The sequence below is a fragment of the Mobula birostris genome, chromosome 24 (assembly GCF_030028105.1).
Source record: "Mobula birostris isolate sMobBir1 chromosome 24, sMobBir1.hap1, whole genome shotgun sequence".
In the NCBI taxonomy this organism is placed as follows: domain Eukaryota; kingdom Metazoa; phylum Chordata; class Chondrichthyes; order Myliobatiformes; family Myliobatidae; genus Mobula; species Mobula birostris.
Genome location: NC_092393.1, coordinates 54,674,368 through 54,696,458, shown reverse-complemented (window position 1 = coordinate 54,696,458; position 22,091 = coordinate 54,674,368). Strand labels below are relative to the sequence as shown.

The following is a 22,091-nucleotide window of genomic DNA, read 5'->3' as shown; positions in this document are numbered from 1 at the left end:
AAGGCAAGCCGCAGTGTCAAAACTAAAGTGGGCGGTTGACTGATGGTGGAACCAGCCAATCAACAACTGGTACGTGCCGTCGGAGCGACCCCGCCCCTATAGCGTAATAAAAGTGATTGGTGAAGCTGACCAGTCGCCGGGAAGCTTCAAATCTGACGTCATAACAGGTAGGAGCGCGGTCATGATTGACTGACAACACAACTAACCAATCGTAGCGGCCATAACCTGGAGTTGGTTCCAACAGTTATGAATTGGACGAATGGCGTCAGGGAATCTGCTACGGGGGCGGGTTTGGGAGAGAGAATGGAATCCGCCAAATTCAAGAAAGTAAGTTCAATGTCCTTGTGGTTGTAAGTTGTCTTTAACATAAATATTCCACATAACCCCAGTTACCCGATGGTAATGTTTTTAACTTGATGGTAGCTCTTTCGGTTGGTTTTCATTCTATTTGATCTTAAATGAATACTCACCATCTCCAGCTTGTATTCTTAAGGCCTTGTTTGTAACCTGCATCTGGCAGCCACTGAGAGAGACGCTCAGTGCTCGCCTGCCGTTGCAAGTCGTAGCATTAAAGCATGGGTTCATAGCTGGCATCTCTAAAAGCGATGGGAAGGAATTGGTTGGATTGGGTAAAATGACCAGGAGGTACCTGACTGGAAGTTTTATTTTGCTCTTGAAAATCAATGAGTTGCTTCCATTACATCTTTTGGGATTGTTAGAATTTCCGTACTTTGGCCAGAGAAAATCCTGAGCAACATACAAAGTGCTGGAGGAACTCAGCAGATCAGACAGCGTCAATGGAGGGGCCGACACTTGCGGATTGTAGATCGAACCGTACGTTTCGATGTACATGTAACATATAAAGCTCATCTTTAATCTTGTTTGCTTTGCTCTTGCTCCTTATCCCAGACATCCCACCCTGCAAAAACTCATTTCAGGGAGGTAGCACCCCCGCCCCCCGCAACCCCATATCCCCTCCCCCGGTCGACCTCCAAGGGTGTATGTAATACAGTACTTTGTTTAGTGATTTTGTAAACCAAGTTGGGTACATGCAGAAAATGTGACTTTAAAATATGTACTTATATTATATTATCAATTTTATTCTATTACAACTCTAAGCAAGTCTACAGGGAGTTTGGTCTCATCACGTAGGACATCAATAGCATAGCTCCTTAGCAGCCAGCCAGCTATTTAAAATAACGTTAGCTATACCAATGAACGAATGACACCTGTTACACTCACCTCAACATGTCTTTTACATTTTAACCCACCATGGGCAATAGAAAAGTCACTGTTGCAAACAGCGCAGCGAGCAGCACTGTCATTATTTTTGAGGTCGACTGTAAAGCCCGCCCACAGAGAAAACTGATAGGTCTACTTAGCGGGGGTCCCCAACCTTTTTTGCACCGCGGACCGGTTTAATATTGACAACATTCTTGCGGACCGGCCAACCGGGGTGGGGTGTGTTAATCACGACCGGAATATATGTGATAAGGCAACTATAAGTCACTTATAAGTGGCTAATCCATTCAATTTCATTTCTAAAAGGGTTTATCTAACGAATTTAATATTAAACACACAGTGCATATTTTCCTCGCATGAATATAGTGATAAGTCAATTACAAATCAATAGCATCATAACATTTTAAGTAATGTTTGGATATTAAACACACAGCACTTATTTTCCTCGTATGAACATATAAAATCATTGCAATACACCAGTATCGCTGAATCAGTGGGAGCCCTGGGCTTGTTTCCCTGCAACAAGACGGTGCCATCGAGGGGTGATGGGAGACAGCGATACTCGAAGGGGGTTCCTTATGTCCAGTCTATTCCGCAATTGTGTTTTCGTTGCATTCATTGCAGAAAACCCCGCTTCGCAGAGAAATGTTGGAAATGGAAGCAACGTTTTCAGTGCTTTCGTGGCTATCTCAGGATATTCAGCCTTGACTTTGATCCAGAATGCCGGCAGAGATGTTATGTCAAACATACTTTACAGCCCACCGTCATTTACAAGCTTGAGGAGTTGATCTTCCTGCGCTGACATGGATGACGCGTGGGTAATGACCTCCCGTGCGTTCAAGTTCAACAGTGCGTGACAGGGAATGAGGAAAGGTGCAGCTGACTCATATCGTTTCATATCGCCAAATCATATTGTTCCCTTGCGGCCCGGTGGTTGGGGACCACTCTTAGCACGACCCATCAGGATGCTCGCTCTCCCGCCCCCTCTCCCTCTCAAAAAAATCGATTTCTGGGATATTGTGTATAATTTCCGGGTGTCAGGGAACCACTATCGATATGCGGGAGACTCCCGGATCTTCCGGGAGAGGTGGAATGTCTGTTATCCGCAGTTTAATTTGAACTTCTCCATTATGATGAAACATCTGTTGCTCCCTTTATTGATGCTGCCTGACCTGCTGACTATTTCTAGTATTGCCATTTTTATTTCCAGTCCCTTCGTTCCAACTATGAAATCATGTTTTTCCATATGACATATTTTAAATTAGTATGGTATTTTAAAGTTTTTAATCACATTGGCTGTATGGTATTAGGCTGAACGTAAATAAATGTTCTAGTTAAGGTTGTGATGTGGGAATTGTAAGAGAGATCAGAGTGGATGACGAGTTATAGCAAATTTTCTTTAGGGGTAACACACACAAAATGCTGGAGGAGCTCAGCAGGTCTGGCAGCATGCATGGAGAGGAATAAACTGTCGATGTTTTGGGCTGACTGCTTGGCTGCTGGTAACTAGTGGTGTTCTGCAGGGGTCAGTGTTGGGTGCCGGGATAGAGATAACAATTCTAGCAAGAGAGGTGTAAGGCATGCCTTCCCTCCATTAGCCTGTAGGTCACCCTTGGTCGAGGTGTAGCACCTGCTTAGCCTACCCCCCCCCCCAATCAGGGTGACGTGAAGTCATGGGGGCAGGTGGTGGATGGTCCTATGAGCAGCTGGTGCATATCACAAGTCCTGGTTATGTGACCACTGACACCAGGCAGACAATCTCTTAAGAGTGTTGATAATGGCTGGGGTCATCCATCTTGTAAAGATCCTGCCCAGAAGAAGGCAATGGTGAAGAACAACTATGGTCAAAACCATGATCACCCATGTCATATGACATGGCACATAATGATGATGTCATATGACACAGCACATAATGATGATGTTAGGTCTGCTGCTTTTTACATTGTACATCAATGATCTGGATGATAGAATAGATGGTTTTATGACCAAGTATGCAGACGATATGAAGATAAGCGGAGGGTTGAGGTAGCAGAGAGGCTGGAGAAAGATTTAGACAGATTAGGAGAATGGGAAAAGAAGTGGCAAATGAAATACCCTGTCAGAAAGTGAATGATCAAGCACTTTGGTAGAAAGAATAAAAACACAGACTATTTTCTAAATGGGGAGGAAATTCAAAAACCAAAGGTTCATTTTATTATCAAAGTATGTATGCAGAATACAACTCTGAGATTTGTCTTCTCCAGATAGCCATAGAGTACAGAAAACTTTAAGTAGTTGAAAGATGTCAACCCACCCCCGCGTGAACAGAAAAAGAAACAAAGACTTGCAAACCCCAACCAGCCCCAACGCCTCCCTCAAACAAAAGCTAACAGATTACCCAAGTCCCCAGCCCGCCAATCTGGAACAGGAAAGAATGGGCGAGAACACGAGAAAACCCTCGAACTGAAAGAGGCCAATACATACTACAGTCCAATCCAGAAATCTCAGAATTTCGATAAGCTCTTCAAGAGCATCAGGACCCAGTGGCCCTCCAATGGCAGTGACTCGAGCCGGTGGCCCCTGCAAGAATCACTTGCTTTCCTCTGCGTTTGCCTCAATGTTTCAATCTACCTTGATGCTTTAATTGGGGAGAAATGTACTGTGATCAGCTACATCTCTGAGCTTCTCCTCGTGGTAGCCCGTGCTTGCATTTCTCTCCTGGAGGCTTCTCGGGGACAGCAGAGCGCTAGCTCACTCGACCGAACTACAGACTGTAAGTCACAGGCTCCGACAGTCTCAAAAACAAAATTAAGATTAAAAAGAATAAGTAGAAGACATAGAAAAGCTGAAATGATTGACTCTCTCGGAGATACCATCGAAAATGCAAAGGGACTTGGGCGTCCTTGTGCAGGATTCCCTAAAGGTTAATTTGCACGTTGAGTTGGTGATGAGGAAGGCAAATGCAATGTTAGCATTCGTTTTTATTAGAGGACTAGCATATAAAAGCTAGGATGTAATACCTTAAAGAGCACAGGTGAGGCTTCCCCTGGATTATTGTGAGCAGTTTGATGTCCCTTGTTTGAGATAGGATGTGCTGTCAACAGAAAGGACTGAGAGGAGGTTCATGAGAATGACTCTGGGAATAAAAACTTATCGTCTGTGGAACGATTGATAGCTCTAGGCCTTTACTCACTGGAATTTACAAGGATGAGGAGGGATTCTCAGTGAAATCCACGGCATGTTGAAAGGCCTGGATGGAGTGGATGTGGATAGGATCTCCCGTTTGGTGGGGGAGTGTAGGACCAGGGAGCACAGCCTCAGAGTAGAGGGATGTCCATTTTGAGTGGAGATGGGGAGGAATTTCTTTAGCCAGAGGGAAGTGAATCTGTGGAATTTGTTGCCGCAAGTGGCTGGTGAGGCCAAGTCACTGGGTGTATTTAAGGTGGAAGTAGATAGGTTTTTGATTAGTCAGGGCATGAAAAGTTACAGGGGGAAGGCAGGAGAATGGGGTTAAGAGGGAAATGGATCAGCCATGATGAAATGTCAGAGCAGACCCGACGGGCCGAATGGCCTAATTATGTTCCATGTCTTATGCCCTTAATGGTCTGATGGCAGGTCTTGGCCTGAAATGTCGATTCTTTATTCCTCCTCATAGATGCTCCTGACCTGCTGAGTTCCTCCAACATAGTAACTCAGTTACTATAGGTCTCGAGCATCTGCAGAACCTCTTCTCTTCTTCATTAGGAATTCTAGTTAGCTCCATTTATTTCATTGTTCTGTGCCTTGCAGCAGGATATATAATTTTTTAAGGGATTCATAGCTGGTACAACATTCTGAAATGTTATGTTAAACTAGGAATGTTCCAATCTGACTTGATTACTTTGCATCTCTGTGTTGTTGATCAACGTTGTCTATTTTTTCCTGAAACATGAAAAGATGCATACTTCATATTGAATTCTCATCCAAAAGAATAATTTTTGAAAGTAATGTTGTGCAGTTAATGATTTAATTCCAATCAGTTCCTCTTAAGGTGTATTCTGGAGTTAGGGTATATGGCAAATATGAACTTCAGCAACCAGTCTTCAAACCTGAATATGGATTGTGGACTGAATTCAAAATGCAGCTCAGAACCGTAAATTGCAGATCAGGACACCCACTTAACTGATATATGTCTGCATATGCATGAATGCAATCGACACCCCATTGCATGGGTAGAACTCAGACGATAGCACTTAAGAGTAAATTGCAGACCAGGAGACATCCAATTGACTGAGATATCCTAATAGACATGAATGCAATGACCTCTCCATTGCATGAGTACCACTCAGATACCACAGTAATTAACAGTCATCTTGGGTGGGTTGTCAGGCAGCCTCTCTCTTGAGTGACTCCAAAGGCTTGTATGTGTGTGTGTCACCCAAATAAGATACTACTTTATATCTACCAACTGCGTTTCAGATTGAATTCATGCAAAAGAACAATTTTTGAAAGTAATAGTTGTGTAGTTTGTGACTTAATTCCACTCTGTTCCCTCTGTTTATTTCTTTATTCCAGGAATTGATCAGTAAGTTGTTGTACTTCTATTTTACAGACCAGAAAACAAAAGGTAAGGAGCTTATTTGATTTAATGTGGAATAAGTAGAATAGCTTTTTAGAAGTGTTACATAGCTGTAAGTGATAAATCTATATGCACCCATTTAAGAAATAACATTGTGGTTAAAATGCTAAAATCCATTTTGTGCAATGTTTTGTGGCATTGTAGCACAAAGCTTAAAGACCATTTTGCCAAACTCTCTATTTCTGTCATCAGGCAGGAGATACAAAAGCTTGAAAGCGTGTATCACCAGACTCGAGACCAGTTTCTACACCGCTTTTGCAAGAGCGGGAAGCGAGCATGTCATGGGTGGTGGGCATCTCTGATGATGGGTGCTGCTTTCCTACAATAACGCTTTGTGTAGATGTGGAGGGTGGGCTTTAACGGTGATGTATCCACTACATTTTGTAGGGTTTTATGTTCAAGGGTGTTTCCACACCAAGCTGTGATGCAGCCACTCAATATACTCCCTACTATGCATCTATAGAAGCTTGTCAAAGTTTTGGATGTCATGCCGAGTCGTCACAAACCCCAAAGGTAGAGGCGTTGCTGTGCTTTCTTCATAATGGTACTTACGTTTTGGGCCCAGGACAGATCCTCTGAAATGACAGCAACGAGGAATTTGAATGACCCTCTCTACTTCTGATAAGGACTGGCTGATGGACCTCTGGTTTCCTGCTCCTGAAGTCAATAATCAGCTGCTTGGTCTTACAGACATTGAGAGAGAGGTTGTTGTTGTGGCACCCCTCAGCCAGATTTTCAGTGTCCCTCCTGCATGCTGATTCATCACCATCACCGATTTGGCCTGTAGGACAGTGGAGTCATCAGCAAATTTGAATATGGCGTTGGAGCTGTGCTTAGCCACACAAAATGAGTAGAGCAGGGGGCTGAGCACACAGCCTTGTGGTGCACCTGTGCTGATGGGGATTGTCGAGGAGGTGTTGCCGATCTGAACTGGCTGGGGGAATATATGACACAAAATTCTGGAGAAACTCAGCAGATCAGGCAGCGTCTCATTTATTTACTGAGACACAGCGTGAAGTTGGCCCTTCTGAGCCATGCTGCCCAGCAATCACCCAATTTAACCCTAGCCCAATCACAGGACAATTTACAAAGACCAATTAACCTACCAACTGGCACGTCTTTGGATTGTGGGAGGAAACCAGAGCACCTGGTGGAAACCCATGCGGTCACGGGGAGAACGTACAAACTCCTTACAGGTGGTGTGGGTGTGCTTTTTGTGTGTGTTACTCTGGATTTCTTGTGTTTATGAATATTTATTGTTCTGTCAGAGATGGAATTCTCTCCCTGCAAGTAACGATTACTGTCGCGGGGAATAAGACTTTTAAAAATCCTTAACTACTTAATCTAACATTGTCTGTTTATTTGCAGTCAGTGGTGATGCTGTCATCATTATGTGTGAAATGATAAAGTTATTTGTTCTTGGTAAGTTTGCACAATAAGTAATTGTGTACAGAGAAATATTATACTTCATAGAATGTACTAGACTTTGGTCAAGATGCAATTAACATTATCAGAATCAGGTTTATTATCACTGGCACGTGTCATGAAATTTGTTAACTTAGCAGCAGTACAGTGCAACATGTGGTAATATAGGAAAAAATCAATTACAGTAAATATATATAAAATAGATTTAAAATGGTGCAAAAATAGTAATATTATGTATTTTTTAAAAAGTCGGGTGGTGTTCGTGGGTTCAAAGTCCATTTAGGAATTGGATGGCAGAGGGGAAGCAGCTGTTCCTGAATCACTGAGTGTGTGCCTTCAAGTTTGGTACTTCCTTCCTGACAATAACAATGAAAAGAGGGTATGCCCTGGTTGATGGGTGGGGGGAGGGTTGTTAATAATGGACGTCACCTTTCTGAAGCACCACTCCTTGAAGATGTCCTGGGTACGATGGTGGCTAGTACCCAAGATGGAGCTGACTAATTTTACAACTTCCTGTGGCTTCATTCGGTCCTGTGCAGTAGCCTCCGCCCCGCCCTATACCATACGGTGATGCAGCCTGTCAGAATGCTCTCTACAGTACACTTACAGAAGTTTTCGAGTGTTTTAGTTGACAAACCAAATCTTTTCAACTTCATGATGAAATACAGTTGGTGTCTTGCCTTCTTTATAGCTGCATCAATATGTTGGGACCAGGTTAGATCCTCAGAGATCTTGACACCCAGGAACTTGAAACTGCTCACTCTCTCCACTTCTGATCCCTCTATGAGGATTGATATGTGTTCCTTCGTCTCACCCTTCCTGAAGTCCACAATCAGCTCTTTCGTCTTACTGACGTCGAGTGCCAGGTTGTTGCTGCGGCACCACTCCACTAGTTGGCATATCTCACTCCTGTACAGCCTCTCGTCACCACCTGAGACTCTACCAACAATGGTTGTGTCATCAGCAAATTTATAGATGGTATTTGAGCTATGTCTGGCCACACAGTCAGGGGTATAGAGAGAGAGTAGAGCAGTGGGCTAAGCACACACCCCAAGGTGCACCAGTGTTGTTAGTCAGCGAGGAGGAGATATTATCACCAATCTGCACAGATTGTGCAGATTACTAAAGTAATTTGGTTTGGCTGAATGGAATGATTTAACCAAAAATATATGCCAATTTAAAGTGTCATAGGTTCGCAGAGCTCGAGAGCAGAGATATCGACCTTTCGATCCCACTCATTCTGGCCGATCAAGCGGTTCCTCACTTTGGAGTGACAAACTAGGAGAAGCACCTTGATAGATGTGGAGGCGTAGCTAGGATTCACAGCAGCGCCATGTTCTCGTGGTGGCAGTGGCCAGTGCTAGAGGATATCCGTTTACAGAGAGTGGGGGTAGTTTAGCGGAGATGTCAATGGTAGGGTTTTTGCACAGAAAGTGATGGGTGCCTGGAACACAGCACCGGAGTGGCGGTAGAGGCTCATACCATAAGGGAGTTTAAAAGCCTCTAAGACAGACACATGCAAGTATAGGCTGTGTAGGAGGGAAGGGTTAGATTGATTGTGGAGTATACACAACATCGGGGGCCAAAAAGCCCATACCATACTGTACTGTTCTATGTTTTAATCCCATTTGCCTGCATTTGTCCCATATCCCAAATATTTTTAAAAGGTTGTAACAGTACTTGCCTCTACCACCTCCCCGAGCAGCTCTATTTACCAGCACTCTGTGGAAAATCCTGCTTCTACAGGTCCCCTTTAAATATTTCCGTTCTCACCTTAGGGTTCCCCTACTGTGACTGTCTACTCCGTCTATACCCGTCATAATTTCATAAATCACTCTAAGGACACCCCTAAGTCTCCTTCATTCCAGAGAAAACAGTCCCAGCTTATCCAATATTTCCAGCTTCCGCTCCCTTCCTTTCCAAACTCGATGAAGGGTACTGGTCCAAAACATTGACTGTTTATTCTTCTCCATAGATGCTGCCTGACCTGCTGAGTTCCTCCAGTAAGTCCCATATAACTCCCAGCAGTATACTTACGAATTGTTTCTGCCCTCTCTCTAGCTGAGTCACAACCTTTCTGTAGCTGCCCTGTGTGGTTTAAACAATATTTTGTACAGGCAAGTAGAAACATTAAACATGCAGTTTAAAAGGTACAAACAAGAGGAAATCTGCAGATGCCGGAAATCCAAAGCCACACACACAAAGTGCTGGAGGAACTCAGCAGGCCCAGGCAGCATCGAAGGAAAAGAGTCAATTGTCGACGTTTCGGGTCGAGACCCTTCGGCAGGACTGGAGAAAAAAAGATGAGGAGTCAAGTCAAGTCACTTTTTATCATTGTTTCGACCATAACTGCTGGTACAGTACACAGTAAAAATGAGACAACGTTTTTCAGGACCCTGGTGCTACATGAAACAATACAAAAACTACACTGAACTACGTAAAACAACACAAAAACTACACTAGACTACAGACCTACCCAGGATTGCATAAAGTGGACGAAACAGTGCAGGCATTACAATAAATAATAAACAGGACAATAGGCACAGCAGAGGGCAGTAGGTTGGTAGTCCGATGGCTTGGGGGAAAAACTGTTACATAAATAAACAGCTGAACAGCGGTGTCTGGGATTCCGTCCGTTCTGTACTCCCGCCGAGTATTTCGTTGGAGTCGGATGTAGTCCAATTTGATGTCTATTGGAGAGCAGAATGGACGGGAGAGCCATTAGCGTTAGCGTTAGAGGGTGGCGGGAGGGGAGGGAGAAACACAAGGTGATGGGTGACACCAATGTGAACTGAAACCAGCCTTGGGTGTTACCCTTAGCCAGTGAGACCGTGGGTTCAAGGGGGGAAGCTTCTGCTGGCATTACACCAATACCAGCAACAACGTTCTGTGTTTAAATGGCCTTTTTCTTTACTTGTTTGTCCATGAGATGAGAATTAGGGTAAAAGTGGCCTTATGTTATTCACAGGCTTGTCCTGTCTTTTGGTTGATGTCTGTTCTTCCTTCCTTTGCTCTCTTTGTAATTTGAGAATTTTCTAAAAATCCTGATAACCTTTGCCATTCTAATGAAAGATCAGTTACTGAAATGGAAGTTTTGTTTCTCTCTCCAAAGATGTTGCTTGACCCGCTGAATTGCTTTCGCTGTGTTTATATCTGACATGTATATCCTCCTTTTTGATGTGTTGTCCGTCCCTATTTAATGGATAGCATGCTTGGCCATTTCAGAGGACAAATACAAACAGAGTGTGTCAAACGATGCAAAGCTGCCTTCCCAGTGAACCACAGGAATGTTTCTGCATTCTGGTAGTTTCACGCTGACATTGATAATAACAACTCTCTGCTTGACGTTTATTTCCAGTAAAATTCTGATAATCCACCAGTCAGTAATGCAGAAATCTGGGTGATTCAGTGTCTGACTGTCTGGGGCCTTGTTTTCCCTGAGTGCGCTTGAAGCCCACTGGGACCCTAAACACTCATTATTTCTAAACAAAGTGCTGGAGGAGCTCAGCAAGTCAGGCAGCATCTTTGGAGGGGAATATGCACTCAGCGTCTGGGGCCGAGATCCTTCATCAGGACCGGAAGGGAAGGGGGCAGCAGCCAGAATAAGAAGGCGGCAGGGGAGGGGAGCACAAGCGAAGGTTCTCTGCAAAAGGCAGGATCTCCTGATAACTTCTCATTCCCATTCTGACATGTCTGCTCATGGCCTCTGCTGCAATGATGAGGCCAAATTCAGGCTGGAGGACCAACACCCCATTCTGTCTGGGTAGTCTCCAACCTGATGGCATGAACATCGATTTCTCTTAAGTTCTTCCCCCTCCCAGCCCACTGCACCTCCCCACCCCTCTCCTTTTTCCATTCCCCATTCCAGTTCTCCTTTGAATACTTTTCTGTTCCTCTCGCATAGGCAACAAGGGTAGAAATGTAACTAGATACTATATTAATCTAAGCGTAACCTAATTGCTGCTGGGATCTTCTGCTCGAATCCTGTTTCTCTGTAACACGATGAATGTGTCCTTTCTGAAAATGTCAACATCACCCAGACACACAAGAAGAGGCTCCTGATTGCAACCCCACTCTTTGTGTCACTCTAGTCACCTCTCTAAAGGCCTTTGTTACTTCACTCTAGTCACCTCTCTAAAGGCCTTTGTTACTTCAGCCTTGCGTCCCTGGGTGACAGTAAATCAATCCAAGGGGAGTGAAATTTTCTTCCAGTTAAATATTACCAGTAACTCCCTTCATTTAATTTCCTCTCTGGTCAAGGTTGAATCAGAATGCTTAATATTTGATTTTGATGTCTTCTTTATCCCCACTATCTTGATCTTTACTACTCCACATTCCCTTTCTCCCGGCCTGACACTGCACATGTTCAATTAACTTTCCTTTGAAGCTTTTAGAGAAGATAGAACAGTACAGTACAGAAACAAGCCCCTCGGCCCAGAGTGTTGTGCCGAACCAAATAAATTAGTAGTCAAATTGCCAACAAAGCTAATCACTTATGCCTACACAATGTCCATATCTTTCAGTTTTCCTCGTATTTATGTGCCTGTCTAAATATCTCTTAAAATTCCCTGAAGTTTCTGCCTTTACCACCAGTCCAGGCATCGCCACTCTGCGTGTGTTTTTTAAAAAAAATCTACTTTGAAATGACCCCCTCTCACCTTAAGTGCATGTCCTCTGGTATTAGATATTTAAATATACTTCAGTTAAGCTTATATTTCATCTTAATTCTTCCAATATCGTACCCCATTCTTTCTCTCATAAGCCTTCAAAATGATGATCCTAGCTCCAATTGCTATGTTGGTCATAGTTCACTAGTGCAATTTTTTTTCATAATTCACATATTTCAAAATTTAAAGCAAATATATTATCAAAGTAGGTATCATTTTCTTGCAGGCATTTACAGGGAAAATAAATACAATAGAATTTTACGAGAAACTAACACAGCCGATGTGCGAAAGAAGGCAAACTGTGCAGATAAAAGTAATACGGAGAACATGAGTTGTAGCAAGTCCTTGAAAGTGAGTCTGAAGGTCATAGAATCTACAAAATTTAAGGTCTCATTTGCGGTATTCATTGTCTGTATCTATAGCCTTGTAAAACCATTGTAGAACACAGGACATGCAGTACAGTTCAGCACAGGAATGGGCTCTTCTGCTCACAGACTTGTGTGACTTCCAGTTCTAGTTTACGCTCACCTCACTTAGATCACTGTTCATTAGCTTAGGTCTTGGCCTGAAATTTCTTTGCACCTCTCCTCTTTTTAATCCATTTTTCGCCTTTCACTAAGATGCAGGTATTATCATAATATTCCCTCCGTGACTGTTTAAAATGGACTTTCTTGTTGTTTCTCTTCGATGAACAACCTTGTGATATAGTCTTAAAAGTGTAGTGTTTGTTGCAGTTTACAGATCTGAGTTTCCTCAGAAGTCATTGCTAATGTCTCTCGTCACCAGAGTTGAGGAAGATTTTTGTTCAATATCTGCATAAGTTCAGTGTGTATGTTGCAGCTATTTTTAATTTAAAAAAAATCTTTTCCCTGATTGCATTGTATCCAGAGGCGGCAGCTCGAACAGCCAGGCAGGCTTCCTCTGAAGACTCGAAGGCAGCGGAGATTGACCATTTTGAGAAGGTTTTGCCTCAGCTGGTATGTAAATGATACGTACTAAAGCTTGCAGACTCTCTGCTGCAGGGAAAACTTGAAGTACTGTCATTATTAAATGATACCTTGAGTGTAATGGACAAAAAGTGGAACTATCTCCACATACCATCTTGCTCCGTCTACCATTTAATCTTCAGCCCATGTCAACCTGCTTACTGAATAGTCAGATTTGTCCATTGTGAAGGAGAATGGGGCCATGTTTACCTCCCATGTAAATACAATTGGCACTTTCCCTTTGAGTAAAAGGAGCACATTCTTCATTCTACATCGAAGAAAGAGGGGAATCAAACTTCATAACAGAAATAGCTTTCAAAAGAGAAGCTTGCTATTCAGTAACTGTGGCTTTCTTCTTAAAACAACAGTAAAATTGCTCATCCAATAGAATGTGTTAACGTTTCACAAATTCTTTGTTTTTCAATTCAAGTTTAATTGTCGTTCAACCATACATCAATACCCACGAATACAGCCAAACGAGACCGTGTTACTATGGGGTCAAGGTGCAAAACGTAGTACCAATAGTCACACCCAGCACAAAGTTCGCTTATTACATACAACATGGCAAGCACATGTAAGATAATCAATAAGATACAGCCATGGTGGGGGGGGGGAGGGTTCTTTTTCACATTCAGTTTGGCAAAATGCACAAGGAAAATACAAATCACTGAATATTTCTTTGGCAGATGGCCTACCACTGTAAATCACAGTTTAGTCCTAACACAATCCATTGGCTCACAAACAGCTAATGGGAAGCAAAGTGTCGCAGTTGAAGGTTAGACAAATTCTTTCCCTTGTGACCGTATCCTAGTGTTTAATTTCCCGTATTTTCCATCAATTGTCCTTTGTCAGTAAGCTGCAGATGGAAATGTCATGATCAATCTGTGCTCTGTTTGCCCACCCACCTGTGTACCTACCTACTGACTCACTCTCAAGTAACTCACCCTGGAACAGCACTGCCCAGCAACCCACCTGTTTAACCCTCGCCAAATCACAGGACAATTTAAAATGACCAGTTAACCAGTGCATCTTGGGACTGTGGGAGGAAACTGGAGCACCCGGAGGAAACCCACGCGGTCACGGGGAGAACGTACAAACTCCTTACGGACAGCGCCGGGATTCGACGCTGAACTCTGACGCCTCAGACTGTAATTGCGCTATGGTAACCTCTAGGCCGCGGTGATTGAAAATAGTCAAAAGGAGCCAGTATCAGCTTCGTAGTGAGTTTCAGTGACCTGCTAATGAAATGATAGAGGGAACTTTAGTGACGTTTGTTTATCAGGAAATGTGCGAAGATGCCTCTCATGAAAATGAATAAACAGCCTTAAGGGGAATCATCTGCAGGCCCAGGACCAGAGCATATCTGCTCAGGAACGGGACCAGGTTCAGTGCGGAGAAATATGGGCCTCAGGTAGTTGCAGGTGTAATAACAATAAGGGATGCTATGGTAGCGTAGTGGTTAGTGTAACGCCTTACAGCACCTGCTGTAAGTTTGGGGTTCGATCCCATCTGCTGTCTGTAATGAATTTGTACGTTCTCCCCACGACTGCATGGATCTCCTCCGGGTGCTCCGGTTTCCTCCCACATTCCGGAGACCTACAGGTCAGGATTAGTGAGTCGTGGGCACAGCCATGTTGGGTGCCAGAAATACGGCGACACTTACGGGCCAGCACAATCCTTGCTGATTTGATGCAGACAAAGCGTTTCGCTGCATATTTCGATGGACTTGTGACAGATAGTATTTAATCGTTTGGTAAGTAAGATTAAGATTGAAGAACCAGCTTTGGAGCAAAAATATAATTCTGGAAAGTTTGATTCATGATTTAAATGTTCATATTGTTGCGTATGATTTCATATTTCAGCATATTTTCTGGAATTGCAGAGCTTGTTGATTTTTCCTTATTGTTTGGTATAATAATTGGCCGGCTGGTTGCGTAGAGGCATGGCGCTCCAGACTTCGAGGCAAGTGGTTCCAGGTTCAAATCCGGCCGGACCCTTGCACGCCTTCCATCCGTGCTGGGCTGGACATCGAGCTAGTAACTCGGCCTCTTTTTTAAAAAAAAAAGCAGACAAAAATGCTAAACCAGCAGGAAGGTTGCTGCCTGATGCAACACAAAGGACAAGAAGAACAACAACTATTACAATGTAGACTCAATGGCCACTTCATTAGGTACACCCATATGCCTGCACGTTAATGCAAATGTCTAATCAGCCAATCATGTGGCAACAACTCCACGTATAAAAGCATGCAGACCTGGTCAAGAGGTTCAGTTGTTGTTTAGATCAAATATCAGAATGGGGAAGAAATGTGATCTAAGTGACTTTGAATGTGGAATGGTTGTTGGTGCCAGACGGGGAGGTTTGAGTATCTCAAGAACTGCTGATGTCCTGGGATTTTCACACACAACCATCTCTAGAGTTTACAGACAATGGTGCAAAAACCAACAAATCTAGTGAACAGCAATTCTGTGGGTGAAAATGCCTTGAAAATGAGAGAGGTCAGAGGTGAATGACCAGATTGGTTCAAGCTGACAGGTAGGTGACAGTAACTCAACTAACCACGAATTAGATTATGAAGACACGCAGTCCCCTTTTATTGTCATTTAGTAATGCATGCATTAAGAAATGATACATTATTTCCTCCGGTGTGATATCACAAAACACAGGACAAACCAACACTGAAAAAACTGACAAAACCACATAATTATACATATAGTTACAAACAGTGTAACAATACCATAACTTGATGAAGAAGTCCATGAGCACAGTAAAGTTCAAAGTTTCTCAAATGTCCCACATCTCACGCAGACGGGAGAAGGAAGAAAAACTTTCCCTGCCATGCCGACCACAATCTGACTCTGAGTCATCCGAAAGCTTTGAGCTCTGATCAGCTCTCTGACACCGAGTACTGAGCGCCACCTCTGTCCGAACGACTCGACCTCCTTCTCGGTCGCCAAAAGCAGGCAAGGCCGGGGATTTTGAGGCCTACCCTCCGAAAGATTCCCGACCACACAGTAACGACAGCAGCGGACGGGCGTTTCAGAAATTTCTCCAGATGTTCCTCTGTGATTTCAGGTCCATTCTCCATCAAATCAGAATTGTCCACGGCCCCTATTTAACAGATACAACATTTTTCACCGGAGAGCTGCACACCCATGGTGCGCTGCCATCTTCTCCTCCCGCCTTACAACAACGGTGTGCAGAAGAGCGTCTCTGAACGTACGTGAACCTTGAAGTGGATGGGCTACGGCAGCAGTGGCTTCCACTCCTGTAGCCGATGAAGCAGCCACAGGGTGTATATTCTCTAAAACTGAGTGCCCGAGATGCTGCAGGCAAGTTTTCCATTGTTCTCGTGCCTCACCGTAGTTGTGCTCATGACAATGAACTCAACGTGGTTAGCTTCCAGTTGGAGCAGTTGGGTTCTGAGAACCCCATTACTGTAAGTAGATCAGAACAATGGAAAGGGTATGACAGTATAAACCTGAGAATATACAGTTACAGCTAGCAAGAAGTGTCCTTATTTGAAGCCCAGAGAGGACCTTTAAGTTTTTGCATTATCTGTGTGTTTAAAACAACACACATCAAAGTTGCTGGTGAACGCAGCAGGCCAGGCAGCATCTCTAGGAAGAGGTACAGTCGATGTTTTGGGCCGAGACCCTTCGTCAGGACTAACTGGGTTTCCTGACGAAGGGTCTCAGTCCGAAACGTCGACTGGACCTCTTCCTAGAGATGCTGCCTGGCCTGCTGCGTTCACCGGGAACTTTGATGTGTGTTTCCAGCATTTGCAGAATTCCTCGTGGCTGTGTGTTTAAAAGTTTGTTTTCACCAGTTGGTGAATGAATAATTAGAGAGCACACAGACTTACTAAAGAGTATAGAAGCTGAGATTTTCTTTCACAAGATCTATCATGAGTGTTTAATAATAAAGTCTGCCATTACTTAGAGATTGATTAGATGGTTAAGCAGTATGACATCACAGAATTAGAATACTTTGTCCTGTTGAGTACGTGAGTCAAAGAGTACTACAGCACAGAAGTACATCAGCCCATCCAGTCTGTGTCTGCCTCGTCCGATCGACCGGCACATGAACCATCACCCTACTTTATGCCGTGATTGCTATGAATCCTGGCCTGGTGCTGGTCCAATGCAGGTAACTACACCGGGATAAACTAATGTTTCTTCCCTCGTTTAGATTAGTTCCCGTAAACCCGCGAGGAGCTGAGTAGAACACATTCAAGCTGGCAGGCTTGATCCTTGAGCCACGCTGAGGAATTTCAGAATCAGGTTTTATTATCATGGATATACACTTGGCCACTGATTATGTACCTCCTGTACCTAATAAAGTGGTCACTGAGTGGACGTTCATGATCTTCTGCTGCTGTAGCCCATTCACTTCAAGGTTTGGCACGTTGTGCGTTTAAAGATGCTCCACTGCACGCCACTGGTATGTGTGGTTATCTGAATTCCTGTCAGCTGAAACTGGTCTGGTCTTTCACCTCTGACCGCTCTCATTAATAAAGCCTTTTCACCCACAGAACTGCTGCTCACTGGATGTTCTTTGTGCCATTCTCTGTCAACTTTAGAAACTGTTGAAAATCCCAGGAGGTCAGTTGTTTGAGATACTCAAACCACCCTGTCTGGCACCAACAGTCATTCCATGATCAAAGTCACTTGGATCACACTTCTTCCCCATTCTGATGTTTGGTCTGAACGACAACTGAACCTCTTGACCCTGTCTGCATGCTTTTATGCATTGAGTTGCTGCCTCATGACTGGCTGATTAGATATTTGCATTGATGAGAAGGTGTGCAGGTGTAAATATTACAGAGGCCACTCAGTATATGTCGTAAAATTTATTGTTTTGTGGCAGCAGTACAATGTAATACATAAAAATTACTATAAATTACAATATTTATTTATTATGTACTCTTAGTGCAAACAGGGAGTAAAATAGTGAGATAGTGTTTGTGGCTTCGAGGACCATTCAGAAATCTAATGGCAGTAGGGGAGAAGCCAAAACATTGATGGTGGGACTTCTGTACCTCCTCCCTGGTGTTAGGAATGAGAAGGGGGTATATCATAAGACCATAAGATAGAGGAGCAGGAGGCCATTCGGCCCATTGAGTCTGCTCTGCCATTCAATCATGGGCTGATCCAATTCTTCCCGTCGTTCCCACTCCCCTGCCTTCTCCCCATACCCTTTTATATCCTGGCTAATCAAGAACCTATCTATCTCTGCTTTAAATGCACCCAATGACTTGGCCTCCACAGCCGCTCGCGGCAACAAATTCCACGGATTTACAGCCCTCTAATATCACCGCATCTCTGTTCTAAATGAACGTCCTTCAATCCTCTTGTCCTAGACTACCCTACCATGGGAAAATAACTTTGCCATATCTAATCTGTTCAGGTCTTTTTAACATTTGGAATGTTTCTAGTGGATCCCACTTCCTTCCCCTGAACTCCAGGGAATACAGCCCAAGAGCTGCCAGACTTTCCTCATACGGTAACCCTCTCATTCCTGGAATCACTCTCGTGAATCTTCTGTGAACCCTGGAAGACGAGGCTCCCTTATGACGGACGCCACCTTCCTGAGGGTTCTCCGTTTGAATGGTGGGGCCCGTGACGGAGCTGGCTGTGTCTACACCCTGTTTTTTTGATCCTGTGCATACCACCCATACCAGACAGTTAAAATGCTCTCCACTGTACATCTCTATAAATTTGCTAGTCAATGGTGACAAACCAAATCTCCTCAAACTCCTAATGAAATACAACCATTGGCTTGTCTTCTTCATAATTGATTCAGTGTGTTGGGCCCAGGAAATGTATTCTGAGATGTTGACTCCCAGGAATTTGAAACTGCTCACCCTTTCCACTGCTGGTCCCTCGACGAGGACCACATTATGTATTCTAACCACAAAATAATCTGCAGATGCTGGGGTCAAAGCAACACTCACAACACGCTGGAGGAACTCAGCAGGTCGGGCAGCATCCGTGGAAACGATGAGTCGACGTTTCGGGCCGGAACCCTTCGTCAGGACTGTAGAGGGAAGGGGCAGAGGCCCTATAAAGAAGGTGGGGGGAGGTGGGAAGGAAAAGGCAGGTAGGTTCTAGGTGAAAAACCAGTAAGGGGAAAGATAAAGGGGTGGGGGAGGGGAAGCAGGGAGGTGATGAGCAGGAAAGGTGAAGAAAGAATAGGGGAAAACACAATGGGTAGTAGAAGGAGGCGGAACCAAGAGGGAGGTGATAGGCAGCTGGGGGAGGGGGCAGAGTGAAATACGGATAGGAGAAGGGAGGGGGAGGGAATTACCGGAAGTTGAAGAATTCGATGTTCATACCAAGCGGCTGGAGACTACCTAGACGGTATATGAGGTGTTGCTCCTCCAACCTGAGTTTAGCCTCATCATGGCAGTAGAGGAGGCCATGTATGGACATATCTGAATGGGAATGGGAAGCAGAGTTGAAGTGGGTGGCTACTGGGAGATCCTGCCTGTTGTGGCGGACGGAGCGGAGGTGCTCGACGAAGTGGTCCCCCAATCTGCGTCGGGTTTCACCGACAGCACTTGACCAGCTGATCTATCTCGCTCCTGTACCCCTCCTCAAACAGGGTGCTGCAGAAAGCTAGCGATTCCTGGAGCCGGAGCTCTCATCGTGCCTTCTACAGCGACATTAGATTTCGCTGGGGCTCCTCCACTTTGTTTCATGCACAAAACCTCACCCTGACTGTCACTGTTCCCTCTAAACTACATGGTACGTGGCTGCGCAATAACTGAAATGCTGCCGCGCACATAGCCATTGTTGCTGTGCAGCTGGAATTTTCTTAACATTTAACCATTTAAAGTGCTGTGTAGTTTTCAGACCGTATAAATAAATAGATAGATAGATTCCTGCTAAGAGCAATGGTTTGTCCATGCAGCTGTAAGAAAAAATTAGAGGGAACGTCGCATCAAAGCCAGCGATGATAGAATTTAAGGGAATTATTGGAACACATTGCACAAGGTTAGAATCAGAATCAGGTTTACTATCACCGACATGTTGTGAAATTGGTTGTTTTGTAGCAGCATTACAGTACAATACATAAAATATATGCTGGCCGGTGGTATAGTGGTGTCAGCATCTGACTGCGAGACGAATGGTCCTGGGTTCGAATCCGGCCAGCACACTTTCCATCCGTGCTGGTTGAGTGTCAAGCTAGCAACTTGGCCTCGTAAAAAAAAACAAATGCTAAAGAAGCGGCAAAGTCGCCACCCATTGTGCAGAGAGGAATGACAACATAAAGAATACTATATATATATATATAAGAAAGAGTGCTAGATAGATATATAATTAATTAAAGTAGTGCAAAAATAGTGTTCAAGAATGGGTTCATTGTCCATTCAGAAATCTGATGGCAAAGGGGAAGAAGCTGTTCCTAAAACATTAAGTGTGTATCTTCAGGCTCCTGTACCTCCTCCCTGTTAGTAGTAATAGTAGGTGATGAGGGTCCTTTTAGAGGCATCGTCTTTTGAAGATGTCTTCAATGTTGGGGGTGTTGTACTCATGACGGAGCAGGCTGAGGTTGTAACCCTCTGCAGCCTTTTCAGATCCTGTGCTGTCGAGACCTCTCCATACCAGATGGGGATGCTCCAGATATTAGATTAAACCACGAAACTCTGGGATTGAAGGTCACAGTGAGATCTGGATACCAGGTTTATCCACACTAGGGTAGCAAAGTTAAAAGTTCATCAAGTTTGAGGGTTGAACTGATCCGATGAGCAGGAATTTGTCAGAGTTTGACTACCCTGCAGTGGTGTATAGGAAGTACAATGCGTTCTTCTCTATTTACTTCCTCGCTGAACTGAAATGGTCCTCCTCGTGATTAAAATGAGTCCAACTTTCACTCTAATTAATTGAAAACATTTTCTTCTTTCAGCTGCTGGATTTCTAGGATCTGATGTTTCCAGCAGGCGGCGCTGATTCTACAGCACAGAAATACAGACAGCATGGAAACAAGGCCCCTTTTGGCCCACGCAAACCTTTACATCAAAACAAGATTGTCATACTGCGGAAACTACTATCACCACTTGTAGTACTGAGATGATCATTCTTCCTAGGTTAAATTTAACGTATATTTTATGTCATGTTTAATTATTCATGAATATTATTGCTCAAATCTATTTTCCCTTTGTATATTTTGAAGGAGCTATATTGTACCACAACAGAACAGAATGGGCATTCTTGTCTTTAAACTATAGAGTTTCAAACTGTCGTTCCCAGGTGGATCAACTTCTTTTAAATAAAGGTACTGTCTTAAGTCAGTGGGTTAGAAAAAGCTTTGAAGACCAGCCAAAATTCAAGAAACGCTAATTCATAGTGTGTTAAGCATTCAAAGACTTGAGAACTCAAAGTTCACAGTACATGAAACCATTAAAGCTGGAAAAGAAGACTAAGTAAATAATCTGGATATCAGTATTGTTGATTGCGTGCCTCTTGTAACCAGAACATGACGTACGTATATTAAAAGCAGAAGCTAATTGTTGTAATTTGTACTTGGCTCTGCTTTGGGTTTGAGCAACTTATCACCCATCCTGACCTTTTTTAATACACAAGGTTTCAAATGATCATTAAGTAAATCACCATTTTCTGAGTGTATTTCCTAATTAAATGAAAATTAGGAGGAACTTTGTGCAGTGGGGCACACTTTCCATCTAAAACCTCGCATCGTCAGATAAACAAATTTGGAGAACTTTTTGTGTGGGGAGTGAAAAGAATTGAAAGGGGTTTTGCATGTGTTAAAAGCACAGTGAAGATAAAGTAACAAAATGAACAAAATAATGGAAATAGAGGGATGGAAGACATTAATAATGGGTTTTACTTTGAGGGCCTGGAACACCTTGCAGAAATTCAGGGAACTATGGAGCTTACGAATGAGAAGCTTTAGTATTGGTGTTCTGAACCGGAGTGGAAAACTTCAGTCACCACTGCGACCTACAGACTCGCTTTCAAGAGCTCTTGACAACTCACATTCTCAGCATTAGTTTTATTCACAGTTTTTCTTTTGCGTAGCCTGTCTGTCTTTATGTACAACTTTTCATAAATTCTATTGTATTCTGACAGGCTGCATCACTGCTGTGGGTGTGGGGAGTGGGGTGCTACAGCACAGGACTAAAAGAAGCTACAGAAAGTTGTAACATTA

The 22,091-nt window shown here is 43.7% G+C and overlaps 1 protein-coding gene across 3 annotated transcripts; it reads left to right on the top strand.

Annotated features, from left to right (window-relative positions):
* Nucleotides 1–27: 27 nt before the first annotated feature.
* cenpx (centromere protein X) lies at nucleotides 28–21,438 on the top strand. Of its 3 annotated transcripts, XM_072242063.1 has the most exons (6): nucleotides 231–327; nucleotides 1,867–2,060; nucleotides 5,776–5,827; nucleotides 7,208–7,261; nucleotides 12,820–12,908; nucleotides 20,829–21,438. In XM_072242063.1, the coding sequence occupies exons 2-6, from the start codon at nucleotides 2,046–2,048 to the stop codon at nucleotides 20,841–20,843; spliced, it is 225 nt and encodes a 74-aa protein (XP_072098164.1). In that variant the 5' UTR covers nucleotides 231–327; nucleotides 1,867–2,045; the 3' UTR covers nucleotides 20,844–21,438. The 3 variants fall into 3 exon arrangements, with proteins under 3 accessions (XP_072098163.1, XP_072098164.1, XP_072098162.1); XM_072242062.1 differs by lacking the exons at nucleotides 231–327; nucleotides 1,867–2,060 and adding an exon at nucleotides 28–69; XM_072242061.1 differs by lacking the exon at nucleotides 1,867–2,060 and having other exon boundaries at nucleotides 234–327.
* Nucleotides 21,439–22,091: the final 653 nt, after the last annotated feature.